We start from the raw sequence: 14,954 nt of genomic DNA, 5'->3' as shown, positions 1-14,954 counted from the left end.
GGGAAAATCATGCACAAATAGGGAAAATAGGGAAAATGCAAATAATGTTTTCACACAAATCTAATTAACAACAATTTGGTTACAACCATAATAAAGCATTCGGTTTCATAATCTTCAACAGAATCTAACAAATGATTAGTCTTAGATTCAGGATACAATACGGTAATGCAACTGAAATGATGTGATAACTCGGCATCTGATCCTTTCTGCTCTCGCATTTGACTGGAAAATGATAAATGAATATACGATGTGAGCATACATATATATTCGAAACATATTGCTTGACTAAAACGGTACAAGATTTAGTTAAGAAATAATAAATTGATGTGGTTTGTGCAAATTAAATGAAGTAGGAAGGCAAACCTGTTTACCAAGTTGAGAGTCTGCTACAACTTCTCATCTCAAAAAGAAGAGTACTCAATAACTTTAAAGAGAGATTCCGGTCTTAATTGCTTGGCAGAAGCAACAACTACAGGATTGCACTCAACTAATTCAATTGTGCGAGTTGTAACCATTGAGGGACCACACTTCCAATCGAGTTGTTGTAATTTGTAGCAATGTCGCATGCTTAGGAGATCAAGCCTTGGGAGACTTCCATGTTGTACTCTCCATCGCACCAAATCGGTATCTTCAATTACAAGTTTCTTAAGCTTCAAAAAACACCTCGATTCTATATTCCACTCTGACCCTTGAAAGGCATAGTGTTCTAACCTGAGATTCACAAGATTTGGTAGCAGCACACCGATGTCATTCATGTACCTCCATGAACACCCCAAGCCACTCAAATGCAATATTGCCACACTTGATGGGAACATTGAAAGAGGAACCACACACTCATACTTCAACTTAGGGTTCTTCACTAAATATGAAAGTGCCTCTAAATTTCGGAGTTCTTCTGAGATATAATCCAAGCCATTCAATGAGTTGCTAGCATTGTCATCATCATAAGGCTTCAACTCCATCTGAATTATTAATGTCGTTAAATTAGGGATTCTTTTGAGAATATCTCTGGTGCAACTCTTAGCACTGACACCAACAAGACTGGATAGTTTGTCCAAAGTAGCATCAGAATTAGGGGTTGGTAGGTCTCTTCCCACAACATAAATATGTTGTAGTTCTTGCATGTCCCATATTTCCACCGGCATATACGAGAGAACTCCACGCTTCTTAATATTCAAATGTTGAAAGATAATTAAGAATTGAAGGTGAAAAAGGTTGGATATGGAAACAGGGAGCTCTTTGTTGCAAGTTAGGGCAAGGTAGTTCAAACAAACTAATTTTAGAATTTCAAGTGGGAAATGGTAATATCGAACCTGAAGAGCATCCAATACCCTTAGCAACTTAAAATCCATGGCATTTATTGGCACCGGATACCGGTGAAAAGGACCCAAACAAAGGAGAGACCGGTTAGTGGGTGCACAATCACGTTTGATTGATTCATGCACTTCCTTGAAGGCAAATAAAGTATTGGAATGGGCACATAACCGACGTTGATCTTTCACAACGTCATCACAACTTTGTAAAACATGCAAAAACTTGATCTTACTAGCTTCTTTTCTACACAAGTGCTGCCAACACGAATGCACGCGTAACTCTTTCTTTAAAAACCAAGATTCTTGATCAAATCCGAGTAAAATAAGATGATACTTGTGAGCAAGCACAACCAAGCATTCGACCATGAAATCTTCCATAGTTTGTTCTCCAATTGGTTCAAGAAACCCCTCAGCACTCAACCGATCAAAAAGGTTGTGTATTTCGATATCACTATATGGAGGGAAAGCGCCCACATAGAGAAAAAACATTTTAAAATATTGAGGTAGATAGTCATAGCTTGGAAAAAGTACCTCTGATATTTGATTATATGCTTCCACAAAGACTGAATTTTGCTGCTTTTCAACTACCTCGGTCCAGTATGGTTGGGTCATGTCTTCTTTGGATAGAAGCTCTGCAACTGTGACTATCATAAGTGGAAGACCTTCACATTTGTAGGCGATCTTCTCACCCAATTTTTCAAGGTCAGAAGGGAACCCCTTTTCACCAAACACCCTCTCGCCAAGTAATTTCTTACTTTCTTCTATATTCAACAAGCGTAACGTACCCTTAGTAGCAAGATTATTCAATTCATCAATTCTTAGTCTGTTTGTGATTAAGATCCGGACATTCTCTTCAGGCAAGTTATACATCACTCGTGTATCCCATTCCCATACATCATCAAACACAATGAGACATTTCTTATCCTTCAATCTCTCTTTCAAGAGTCCAACTAATATTCGGTCGTCATTGTCGTCTGCTTGGGTAAGAATTTGGTCGCGAGTGTTAGGATCCACTTGAGCTAGAATGCATCGTAAAATTTCACCGGATTCACATTTTCTGCCCACTTTGATCCATGCTCGATGCTCGAAACGTCTTTGAATCAATGGATCGTCAAATACTTTCTTAACAACAGTTGTCTTTCCAACCCCGGCCATCCCAGTAACTAACAACCGATTCCCTCTATCTTTGATCAAATAATCCTTGACTCGTTCAAATTCATCAGATAATCCAACCATATTTGAATTGATTCCACCAAAATCAATTCTTGAGGAAAGAAGTTCACCTTCTTCTTCAGGCATATTCACCAGTTCAGTAAAATACTCCACCTCCATCACCTCCAACCTCTCGACAAAGCAATCAACACTCTGCCGCAGACTTTGCAGATCTACAGAGAAAGACAAGCCATCTCTCACACCTCTCGATGACCTTTCGAGCTGTGGAAGAATCTGATCCGTGAAAAGGGATTCCAGTAAATTTTCGAATTCCCATACGACCTCTTTGATTCGTTCATCCAAATCATTCACCTTCGCCCTGATCTTACTGCAGCTGGTGCCGTCTAATATTAGCAGAACTTTTTGCAGACGGCACATGGATTCGTTTGCGGATTGTAAGATTTGTAGAGAGGGAGGAACCAGCGAAATACGAGACGATTGTAGAAGACGCTGAATTGTATTCTTAAGAGAAACCGATGCACCATAAGCCGCCATCACTTGATTGAATTATGAAATATAAAGGTAGTTTACATTCAACTTCAAGAGTTAGATGAAAACTTGGTTCAAGCTCATGCAAGAATAAACTTGATTCATTTATCTAATAGTATAATTTAAATAAAATCTCATTATCGAAGTCGACAATCAACATTGCTAATAGAAAACTAATTTAAGCCGGCTGTAGAAATAATATATTTTTTTAATTGACATACCCAAATATTTATGCCACCAATGTGATATTCTTAGTTGTGTACCAATTGGAATAGCTCTCAAAATTTACCATAGCGTTACTAATTAAGTGGCTAACTTTGTTAATTAACTCCCATTAATTAGTATGTAAATACAACGCAATTACACATATATATGAACTTCAACTAAGGGATCTATATAATATATTGCAAAAATATCAAAGCAAAGTGAAATCATGCAAATGTTATGCACAATCCTTGAATTAGAGAAAAACGGATGTAATATTTTCGCACAAAATCAAACATAATTTAACATTAAGGTTTCATAATCCTTAACAAAATCCAAAAAATTACTATCCTTAGATTAATATGAACAACATGGCAATACAACATAGCGTCTAATCCCTTATGCTCTCTCATTTTGCCTGTGACAAATGAAAAATGAATATAAGATGTTAGCATACATAAATATTCAAAATATTTTACGTAATTTAAACATAATATTTCATATAAGCCTATGATTGATATCTTTGGTTTTGTGTTGGGTGTCAAAATCTAATTCAGAACACACATACTACAATAATATATGAGAAATAAAAGTCAAATTTAAATCACAAACATACAATTTTAGTTAAGAAAGAGATGAACTGACGTGGTTTTTGCAAATTAAAAGAAATATGAAGGCTAACCTGTTAACCAAGTTGAGAGTCTAGATACGACTTGTCATCTCAAAAAGAAGAGTAGAAACGAATCTTAAAGTGAGATTCTGGTCTTAATTGCTTGGCTGAAGCGACGGCCAAGGGATTGCACTCAACTAATTCAATTGTAACTGTTGTAACCGTTAACAGATCATTCATCCAATCGAGCTGTTGTAATTTGTAGCAATGTCGTATGCTCAGGAGCCTAAGGCTTGGGAGACTTCCATGTTGAGGTCTCCATAGAATGAAATCAGTATCTTCAATTATAAGTGTCTTAAGTTTCCAAAAACACCCTGATTCTATATCCCACGAAAGGCATAATGTTTTAATGCGAGGGAAATAAGATTTGGTAGCATGAAACCAATGTCATTCATGTGCTTCCATGGACACCCTAAGCCACTTAAGTGCAATATTACCAGACTTGATGGGAACATTGATAGAGGAACCATAGACACATACTTCATATCAGGGCTCTGTACCAAACATGAGAGTTTAACCAAATTGTGGAGCTCTTTTGAGAGATGATCCAAGCCACTCAATGGGTTACTATCATCGTCGTAATCATAAGGCTTAAACTCTATCTGAAAAATAACTCCTTTAAATTAGGGACTTTTTTGAGAATTTCTCTAGTGAAACTCTTTGCGGTCACACCACCAAGACTAGAGAGTTTGTCCAAAGTCGCATCAGAATTAGGGGTTGGTAGATCTATGCCCACAACATGAATATGTTGCAGTTCTTGCATGTCCCATATTTCCACCGGCATATACGACAAAGCTCCACGCTTTTTAATGTTTATACATTTGGTGATGATCAAGACTTGAAGTTGACACAGGTTAGATATGGAATTAGGGAGCTCTGTGTTGCAAGTCAAGGCAATGTAGTTTAGACAAACATATTTCAAAATTTCAAGTGGGATGTGGTAAAACCGGACCATAAGGGCATCCAGCACCCTAAGCAACTTGAAATCCATGGCATGTATTGGCACTGGATATTGATGGAAAGTACCTAAACAAAGGAGAGAACGGGCAGTAGATGCGCAATCACTTTTTATTGAGTCATGCACTTCTTTGAAGGCAAACAATGTGTTGGAATGGACACACAACCGACGTTGGTCTTTCATATCATCATCATAACTTTGTAAAACATGCAAAAACTTGATCTTACTAGCTTCTTTTCTACACAAGTGCTGCCAACAAGAATGCACGCGAAACTCTTTCTTTGAAAACCAAGATGAACCATCTAATTCGAATAGAAAAAGATGATACCTGTGACCAAGCTCAACCAAGCGTTCGACCATAAAATTTTCCCAAGTTTGTTGTCCAATTGGTTCAAGAAATCCCTCGGCGCTCAACTGATTGTAGATCGTGAATGGTTCAATATCCCTATACGGAGGGAAAGCTCCCAAATAGAGAAGATACATTTTTAAATATTGAGGTAAGTATTCATAGCTTGGGAAAAGTACCTCTGATATTTGATTATATGTATCCACAAAGATTGAATTATGTTGTTTATAGGCTACATCGGTCCAGTATTGTGGGCTCATGTCTTCTTTGGATAGGAGCTTTGCAACTGTGACTATCATAAGCGGAAGACCTTCGCATTTGTCGGAAATCTTCTCTCCCACTTTATCAAGGTAAGGAGGGAAGCCCTCTTCACCGAATATCTCCTGACCAAGTAATTTCTTACTTTCGCTTTCATCCAATAAGCGTACTACTTGAACTGGATATTCTCTAATTGTTTTCCTGCTTGTAAGCAAGATTCGGACTTTATCTTTTCGCAAGGTATCCATTACTCTTGTGTTCCATTCCCATACATCATCCAACACAATGAGACATTTCTTATCCTTCAATCTCTCTTCCAAGACTCCGCTTAACTTCTCGTTGGTTCTGCATTGAGATAGAATGTTGGGATCCACTTGAGCTAGAATGCATCGTAACGTTTCATCGAATTCACACTTTCTGCCCACTTTGACCCATGCTCGAAGCTCGAAATGTTTCTGAATCGATGGATCATCAAATATTTTCTTAGCAAGAGCTGTCTTTCCTACCCCTGCCATCCCGGTCACTAATAACCAGTTCCCTTCATCATCAGTAATATAATCCCTCACTTCTTCTTCAACTTCTTCAGATAGTCCATATATTAACCATTTCCCATCATCTTTGATTAGATAATCCCTGACTTGTTCAAATTCTTGAGATAATCCAACCATATTAGAGTTGATTCCACCAAAATCAATTCTTGAGGAAAGAGGTTCACCATCTTCTTCAGGCATATTCAGCAGCTCCATATCATACTCTGCCTCCATCACCATCACCCTCTCGATGAAGCAATCAACACTCTGCTGCAGGCTCTGCATATCTACTATGAAAGACGAGCGATCTCTCTCACTTTCGAGCTGTGGAAGAATCTGATCAGTGTAATGGGACTCTACCAAATCTTCGAAGTCCCATATTACCTTTTTGATTCGGTCATCCAAAGCATTCACCTTCGTCCTGATCTTGCTGCAGCTCGTCTCATCCAATTTCAGTAGAACTTTCTGCAAGCGAACCATGGCCTCGTACGCTGGTTGTAAGACTTTTTGAGGGGGAGGAACCAGCGAAATCCGAGACGATCATAGAATACGCTGAATCGTATTCTTGACAGAAGTAGCTGCACCATAAGCCGCCATCACTTGACTGAAATGTGAATTATAAAGACAGAGTAGAATGCAAATTTTCGACTTGAAGAGTTAATTGAAGGAAAACTTGATTCAAACTTAGGCAAGATTGAAACTTGATTCATTTGTCTATTACTCCCTCCGTCCCCCTCCGTCCCGGCTAAGATGACACATTGCTTAGCCGGCACGGGATTTTAGGAGTTATTGGTTAAAGTATTTAATTGGAGAGAGAAAATGTGGGTGTAAGTATTAAAGTAGAAGCATAAAGAAAGATGGATATTAATAGGAGTGAGAAAAAATGGTTGAGTGATTAATTGAAGAGGGAAAGTTACCAAAAAAGGAAATGTGTCATTTTAGTTGGGACAAACTAAAAAGGAAAACGTGTAATTTTAAGCGGGACGGAGGGAGTAGTATAATTTAAAATACTATAACCATACCTGCTCAGTTATTATTGCTAATACAAAACTAGTAAATTGTCGATATATTCAAGCTTAGTGTACTTTTTATTATAAGTGTACTAATCATGCTTAATAAAAAAATTGACACCACATATTATGATATTTTTATTGTGTCCCAATTGATGCATTGGTAGCTCTCAATGTTTATCTTAGCATTATTTAAGTAGCCAACTTTGTCAAGTGGATGTAAATCTTACGCAATTACACATGCCAACTTTTAGTATGTTCGACAAAAAAAAAATCAATACCAAATTACACTCCATGTATTGTAAATACACATATATATTGGCAATTGCAGTGAATGATCAATTTAAACATCCACCAACTAGTCAAATAATGTGACATTGTCATATGAACTCCAATTGTTTACATCACTTTATTTGTATTTGTTTTAAATCACAAATCGATAGGAAATATTACAATTTGAAGGGTTAACTGTAGGCATATGGTAAATCCTACATCATTCCTAACACCAGAAACTTGGCTCAACAAAATAACAATTCACATATCCATTGACATATTCCTGGAATATGAACATTTTAAACTAATATATAAAGAAAGGAATGTACTGATTCAACATATATTCAAACATGTTACGCGATTTAAATAACTACACTACTAGTTGGTATCTTTGGTTCTAAGTCGTAGCAAAAGCAGTAAAACAAAGGCCCATTAGAAAAAAAAGGAAAAATGGGCTTTCCCAACTATGGGCCTTAAGTATATATAGTTTTTTGCCCAACAATAAATAAATAAATGGGTCAATATATTTTGGGCTCAGCATGGAAAATCTTGGGTACATCAACTTATCCATGGGCAATGCTAACTAAATTGACTTCTAGATACGAACATAAACTGTCTAAATTGGCTCTTTCATACGAGTCAAAACTATCAACAGGAACTGGTGAGCTTCTTGAGATGGATCAGTAATATGAGATAAGATAAAATAGACTTTGTTTAGGATTAAATTAGTCACATAGGTCGGGAAGGGACCGATAATAGTAGAAACAATGTAATTTTAGCACTATAGAGACTGTTTGAGATACATTTTCACCAGCCAAATTTTCAAGGAAAAGAGTAACCGATTAAGAGAAAAGAATAATAAATGACCTCTAGTCACGAGCAATAGTGGAAACCGAACATGTCCATAAACTACACGATCACCTTTTACTAAATCATACACACGTTTGAAACAAACTAAAGTGTTGCAATAGGCATGTGTGTGGTGGCGATCTCTTGCAACATCATCACATTATGCGGATTTAGAGAAGATCGAGAGAGATATTTGCCATTGATTTATCTGTTATATTATGTAATCGAGGAGAAGTACATATTTCTAGATAAATCTATGGACCCTATGCGGTTCGACTCTTAATACGATTCGGGAAAGAACCGGCAAAGAAAACCCGAAAAGGAGCCTATAACATTGCTCGACTCACAAAAGTAATAATTAAACATACATACTATCCAAAACAACAAAAATAAATTAAAGATAGTCTTTATATATTGATGATCTGACAATGGTGCGCTCGGGTCTTGCGTTGACGTAGAGAGCCTCCAGGCTCGAGGGTGGGTTAACGGGGTTGTGTTGTGTCCGCCTTGCCCGTATCAGGATCCCATCAATGGATTCAACAGACCATCAAAACAAAGTGAAAATCAAGCATGTAATGCTTTCACACAAATACTCCATATCTTACAATAGTTTTAGGTACAATCATAATTCAAAATCCAACAAATCACTGGAAACAACACAATTTGAAACAGTGAAACTGACCCATTTTCTGCTCTCACATTTGCCTGAAAAAACGATAAATGGATATAGGATGTGAGCATGCATAAATATTCATAATATGGTACGTGGTTGTCCCTCTATCCCCAAAGAATATGCACTTTGGGTTCGGCACAAGTTTTAATGCAAAATTGGTAAAGTAAGAGGAGGAGAGAGAGAGTAATTAAAGTATTGTTAGTGTGGAATGGTTCCCACCTCATTAGAGATAAAAGAGTTTTTAAAATTGAAAGTGCATATTCTTGTGGGACGAAGGGAGTATCACATAAGCTGTAGCAACCAAAATAAAAACCTCCCTCATTTTAGATAGACTAAACAAGTAAGAGAAAAAACACAGCAAATTTAAATCACAAGCACAAGCATTTTTGTTAAGAAAGAAATGAATGGATGTAGTTTGTGAAAATGAAATGAAGTAGGGAGACAAACCTGTTAAGCAAGTTGAGAGAGTCTAGCTACGACTTCTCATCTCAAAAGGAAATGTCAACACGTACAGTAAAGAGAGATTCGGGTCTTAACTGCTTGGCAGAAGCGACCGCTGAGTAATTGCACTCAACTAATTCAATTTTACATTTTGTGACCATTGAAGGATCAGGCGTCCATTCGAGTTGTTGTAATCTGTAGCAATGACGTATGCTTAGGAGGTGAAGCTTTGGGAGGCTTCCATGTTGAGGCCTCCATCGCACTAAGTCAGTGTCTTCAATTACAAGTCTCTCAAGTTTAGAAAAGCTCCCTGATTCTATATCCCACTCTGGGCCTCGAAAGGCATAGTGTTGCAACACAAGGTCCGAAAGATTTGGTAGCAGCGAACCAATGTTATTCATGTGCTTCCAAGGACATCCTAAGCCACTCAATGTCAAGAATGATATAGTTGATGGAAACATTGAAAGAGGAACCATACAATCATGCTTCATCTCAGGGTTTAGTACATAACACGCAAATTTATTCAAATTCTGGAGTTCTTCTGATATATAACCCAAGCCACACGATGGGTTGCTATCATTGCCGTCATCATAAGGCTTCAATTCCATCTCAATTTTGAGTTCTTTTACATTAGGGATCCTTTTGAGAATCTCCCTAGTGAACTCTTGGCACTCACACCATAAAGATAGAAGAGTTTGTCCAAAGTAGCATCAAAAATAGGGGTTGGTAGGTCTCTTCCCAGTACCTCAATAAGTTGCAGTTCTTGCATGTCCCATATTTCCTCTGGCATATATAACTGAGATTCCCGCTTTTTAATGTTCATATGTTGATGGATAATCAAGGTTTGGAGGTGAAAAAGATTAGATATGGATGGAGGGAGCTCTTTGTTGCAAGTTAAAGAAAGGTATTTCAAGCAAACTAGTTTCAAGATTTCAAGTGGGATATGATAAAATCGGACACGACCAGCATACAATACCTTGAGCAACTTAAAATCCATGGCATGTATTGGTACGGGATATTGGTGGTAAGGACCCAAGCAAAGGAGAGAACGGACAATGGATGCACAATCTTCATTTATTGAATCATACACTTGTTTGAAGGCAAATAAAGTGTTGCAATGTGCAAATAATCGACGCTGGTCTTTCACATCATCATCCCAACTTTGTAAAACATGCAAAAACTTGATCTTACTCGCTTCTTTCTTGCACACATACTGATAACAAGAATGCACACGAAACACGTGCATTGAAAACCAAGATAGTGGCTCTGATTCATGTAAAACTAGATGATACCAGTCACCAAGCTTAACCGAGTAGTTCATTAAATCTTGAAATTCTTTTTTTTCACGCAATTGAAGAAACCCCTCAGCAGTGAACAAAGAGAAGAGGTTGGATACTTTGAAATCTCTATATGGAGGGAAAGCTCCAAAATAGAGTAAGTACATTTTCAAATCTTCAGGTAAGTAGTTATAGCTGGAGAAAAGTACCTCATATATTTGATTATATGCATTCACGAAGACCTGACAATGTTGTTTTTCAGCAACCTCAATCCAATATTCTTGGGTCTTTTCTTCTTTAGGTAGGAACTCTGCAACCGTGACTATCATAAGTGGAAGACCTTCACATTTGTAGGCAATCTTCTCTCCCAATTCCTCAAGGTGTGGAGGGAAACCCTTTTCACCAAACACCTTCTCACCGAGTAATTTCTTACTTTCTTCTGTAAACAACAAGCGCACTTTTATATATGGATATCCTTTGATTGTTTGCCTGCTTGTAGACAAGATTCGGACGTTCTCTTGGGGCAAGTTAACCATTAATTGCGTGTCCCATTTCCACACATCATCTAACACAACGAGACATTTCTTATCCTTGAATATGTCTTTAAAGAGTGCAACAAATTCCTTGTCACAATCATAGTCTTCTTCACACATTTGTTCGCAAGTGTTGCGATCCACTTGAGCTAGAATGCATGTTAATGTGACAGAAGTTTCACACATTCTGCCCACTTTGACCCATGCTCGATACTCAAAATGGCTCTGAATCAATGGATCATCAAACACCTTCTTTGCAAGAGTTGTCTTTCCAACCCCTGCCATCCCTGTAATTGATATACAATTATGCTCAGTTTCCGCAAGAAGATGATCCCTGATTGCCTCAAATTGATGAGGTGATCCAACCATCTCCGAGTTGATTCCACCGTAATCAATTCTTGGGGGAAGAGGTTCTTCTTCTTCTTCTGGCATATTCTCCAGTTCAACATCGTATTTCTCCCTCAGCAGAGTCAGCCTTATTGAAAAGGCATCAACACTCTGTCGTAGACTCTGCAGATCTACAGAGAAAGACAGCTGACCTCTGACACCTCCTGAGCTTTCGAGCTGTGGAAGAATCTGATTGGTGTAACATGTTTCTAGTAAATCTTCAAACTCCCATATGGCCTCTTTGATTTGTTCATCCAAATCATTCACCTTCGCCCTGATCTTGTTGTAGCCGGTCTCGTCCAACTTTAGCAGAACTTCCTGCAAAGGACCGATAGCTTTGGCGGCGATTAGGATGACTTCTAGAGAGAGAGGAAGCAGTGAAACGCGAGACGATTGTAGAATACATTTCATCGTGTTCTTGAGAGAAATGGCAGCACCATAAGCCGCCATCATGCAATTGAAATTTGAGTTATCAAACACAGCACAACAGGTGATCTATTCACGGAGGAGTTGGACCAAATTCATTTGTCTCTTGTATAGTTATTTTATTATAACCATACCTGCTCTATTATTTATTGAAGGCGACGACAAGCATTGTTAGTTGGAAACATATATAAGCCGGCTGTAATAATAATGTTTTTCAATTCAGACCACGGAAATATCATGGAAACTGTTTGATTTGTTCTTATCTATCAATAGATATGTATAACCAATGGCCGTTATATTCAATACTTTTAAAGTCTGCTAACTCATCAAGTGTATTAAAAATTTCCATACAAAACGTCAATTTTAGTCCTACACATACGACCAAAATATGAATTTAGCTCAAACCATTCACTTTTTGAAAAATGGGTCCATAACAAATGAAAATGTCTGCCGAAATAGTCCTTTTTTTACGGTTCAGTTAAAATACTAACGGTCAACGCTAATTGGCATGACCGTTATTTTTTTACGAAACCGTCAAAGAAGGACCACTCCGAGTCTCCGACAAGAATTTCATCTGTTATGGACCTAAAAGATTGTTTTAAACCAAATTCATACTTTTATCATATGTTTAAAACCAAAATTGATCTTCACCGAACATGGAGATTTGTAGGTAGTCTATTTGCATAATGGAGAGAATTGTGCCGGCGCGCGGCCCATGGGTATTTTGCTAACATCTCTTAAGTTGGGCCCATTTTATCTTCGGCCTTGGTCCTTGATGCAAAATGTACAAACTTAGTAATACACAGGAATAAGCTAGATGAAAATCATGTTAATAAGTATCGAATAATATATAGTCCAATGTTGAATAAATTCTCATAATAATACTACTAGTATTTTCACCATATTTTGTAATTTTATTTTCGTACAAGTGACCAAGAATGCCCCTAATCAAATAAAAATGTTGAAGTTGAAAGGATGAGGAATATATGGCTTTATAATGGAATCTCTTTTGTTATGTGTTACCTAAGTTAGCCAAGCCTTGCATTGCAAAAGAAGTTGATATAATCATCCCACTTTTTCTTTTCATACTTTCTACTATCACTTTTATTTAAAATAATAATTTATCACAAATATTTGTTTTTATGGAATTTATCATAAATATTAATCTAAGAATATGCATGTCTGATGTGCGCACACTATATATTGGAGCGCACAAGAGACCAACTCTTGACCTAAATAGGTTTATATCACCAACAAGACACACTATACATTGGAGCGCACAAGAGACCAACTCTTGACCTAAATAGGTTTATATCACCAACAAGACACACTATACATTGGAGCGCACAAGAGACCAACTCTTGACCTAAATAGGTTTATATCACCAACAAGACGAGTCTACGACCTAGAGAGAAATATTTTGAAAAAATAAATTTGAGAATTTCAACCTACCCCTTAACTAACTCTATCTACTTTTCTTATAAAAAATTACTACTATAAATTTATATGCTTATCTTAATCTTGGGTTTTGTTATACGCAATAATAATTATATGACTCAAGGGAAAACGTTATCTCTACGTATAAGCATACGGTTTTCAAATATTATGCGTGACGTAATTGCCCTTTTCAAATTACTGATTAATTGCTTCATGTCTTCACATTCCTCCTAAATTACGAATTAGTAGGTGTGATTAATCTATACTAATATAAAAGACGAGTTTTGGGATACATTTTGAATATTTAAGAGTTTTCGGTATGATATAAGATGTGGCTAATATATAAAATTTATGATTGATTATCATAATTTAAAGGCTAAGTTGCCGTTACTATCATTATTATGCATTTGTGTATACGTAGATCTTATATGTAAATATTGATGAGGCCGTTGCCTATCTAAAATTGATGACATTTATTATTTGCTAGAAATTTATGTTATATTTCAATAGATATAATGAAGGATTATAATCCAGTCAAAAGCTATATTCACTAACGTATATATTAGTATACATTAAAACTTATTGAATTTCAATCATAATGTCATTAATTAAAAATAAACGGTTTTTAAAAATTAATTATAAATCATTGGAGAAGTGAAATGTTTTTTTCAACTATAAATCTATGACATGTGGTGGCTCTAAATCCACAAACTCATTACGTTATTTCCTATTTCTATGGCATTTGTCATAGAATTTCTAATAAACTTTATTCTTTGGTTTCATCTTCCGACAAATATATTCTACGGTCTCCTATAAACGTTGATAGATTTGATTAATTCTCATTGTTTATGTAATTGCAGGAATTATATACACTATGTGAATTGTGGTGTTGGAGGTAATTGCTTAACGCATAAAATTAAAACTTTTTTTTATGTAAGTATGAGATTCGTAGTTTACATCCACTCACTCATTACATTATTTCATATTTCTATGACATTTATCACTTAATTTCTAATAACCTTTATTCTCTGGTTTCATCTTTCGACAACCTTTATTCTTTATTCTATGGTTTTCTATAATTGGGCTTGGATAAATTTGATTAACTCATTATAGGAATTATATACACTACGTGAACTGTGGTGTTGAATACAATTGTTTAAGCATAAAATTAAAACTTTTGTTATTGAAGTATGAGATTTGTAGTTTATTTCGAGAATTGGTATTGAGATGTAACATTTTCATTCATTTCAGTTACAGATGTAAATATTAATATAATATGTCTTCTAAAATAATAAAATTTGATATCGAATTGTTAGTTGACCGCAAATAAGGAGGAAATAGGGTTGAGGCGTAAGTTACGGCGAACGTATATTTAGTGTGTAATTATTTTTAGGCTTGACCTTGGAAATAATTACATGCACAATTATAGCAAGCAATATATATTTTTTGGCTGGAACGTAAGAAAGATTGTTTGAATTTTTTTGAAAATTTTAATTTGTATCAACGAGGTTGACTGTACTTGTGATTCCACTGTTAATAATGTCTATTAAAAAGTCTCCTTAGTATTGATGATTATTGCTTTGTTTTTTTTTTTATGTAAATGGTATTCAAGTTATAAAATTATGATTGTTGTTTTGTGTTAGATATAAAAAATTAGTCATTGGAACT

At 36.2% G+C, this 14,954-nt stretch overlaps 1 protein-coding gene and 2 pseudogenes across 3 annotated transcripts; all 3 read right to left on the bottom strand.

The window, feature by feature from the left end:
• Positions 1 to 401: 401 nt before the first annotated feature.
• LOC125200445 (putative late blight resistance protein homolog R1A-10) lies at positions 402 to 3,026 on the bottom strand. Its single transcript, XM_048098092.2, has one exon. It carries the CDS (start codon positions 3,018 to 3,020, stop codon positions 402 to 404), a length of 2,619 nt encoding a protein of 872 aa, XP_047954049.2. The 5' UTR covers positions 3,021 to 3,026.
• A 448-nt stretch (positions 3,027 to 3,474) lies between these two features.
• On the bottom strand, positions 3,475 to 6,592 carry LOC125202388 (putative late blight resistance protein homolog R1C-3; annotated as a pseudogene). Its single transcript, XR_016135329.1, has 2 exons — positions 3,901 to 6,592; positions 3,475 to 3,636 (listed from the first exon to the last, which is right to left on the bottom strand). The product of XR_016135329.1 is annotated as a putative late blight resistance protein homolog R1C-3 (transcript).
• A 2,078-nt stretch (positions 6,593 to 8,670) lies between these two features.
• LOC125200435 (putative late blight resistance protein homolog R1A-10) lies at positions 8,671 to 11,938 on the bottom strand (annotated as a pseudogene). The gene is made up of 2 exons (XR_016135320.1): positions 9,233 to 11,938; positions 8,671 to 8,817 (listed from the first exon to the last, which is right to left on the bottom strand). The product of XR_016135320.1 is annotated as a putative late blight resistance protein homolog R1A-10 (transcript).
• Between the last annotated feature and the right edge of the window lie 3,016 nt (positions 11,939 to 14,954).

Source organism: Salvia hispanica, chromosome 2, assembly GCF_029641045.1.
Source record: "Salvia hispanica isolate PSC_SH4W2 chromosome 2, Shi_PSC_v1, whole genome shotgun sequence".
In the NCBI taxonomy this organism is placed as follows: domain Eukaryota; kingdom Viridiplantae; phylum Streptophyta; class Magnoliopsida; order Lamiales; family Lamiaceae; genus Salvia; species Salvia hispanica.
This window is presented reverse-complemented; position numbering and strand designations above follow the sequence as displayed.

Excerpts from the sequence above, each read along its gene's own strand:
- LOC125200445 (XM_048098092.2), bottom strand. The coding sequence starts at position 3,020 with ATGGCGGCTTATGGTGCATCGGTTTCTCTTAAGAATACAATTCAGCGT.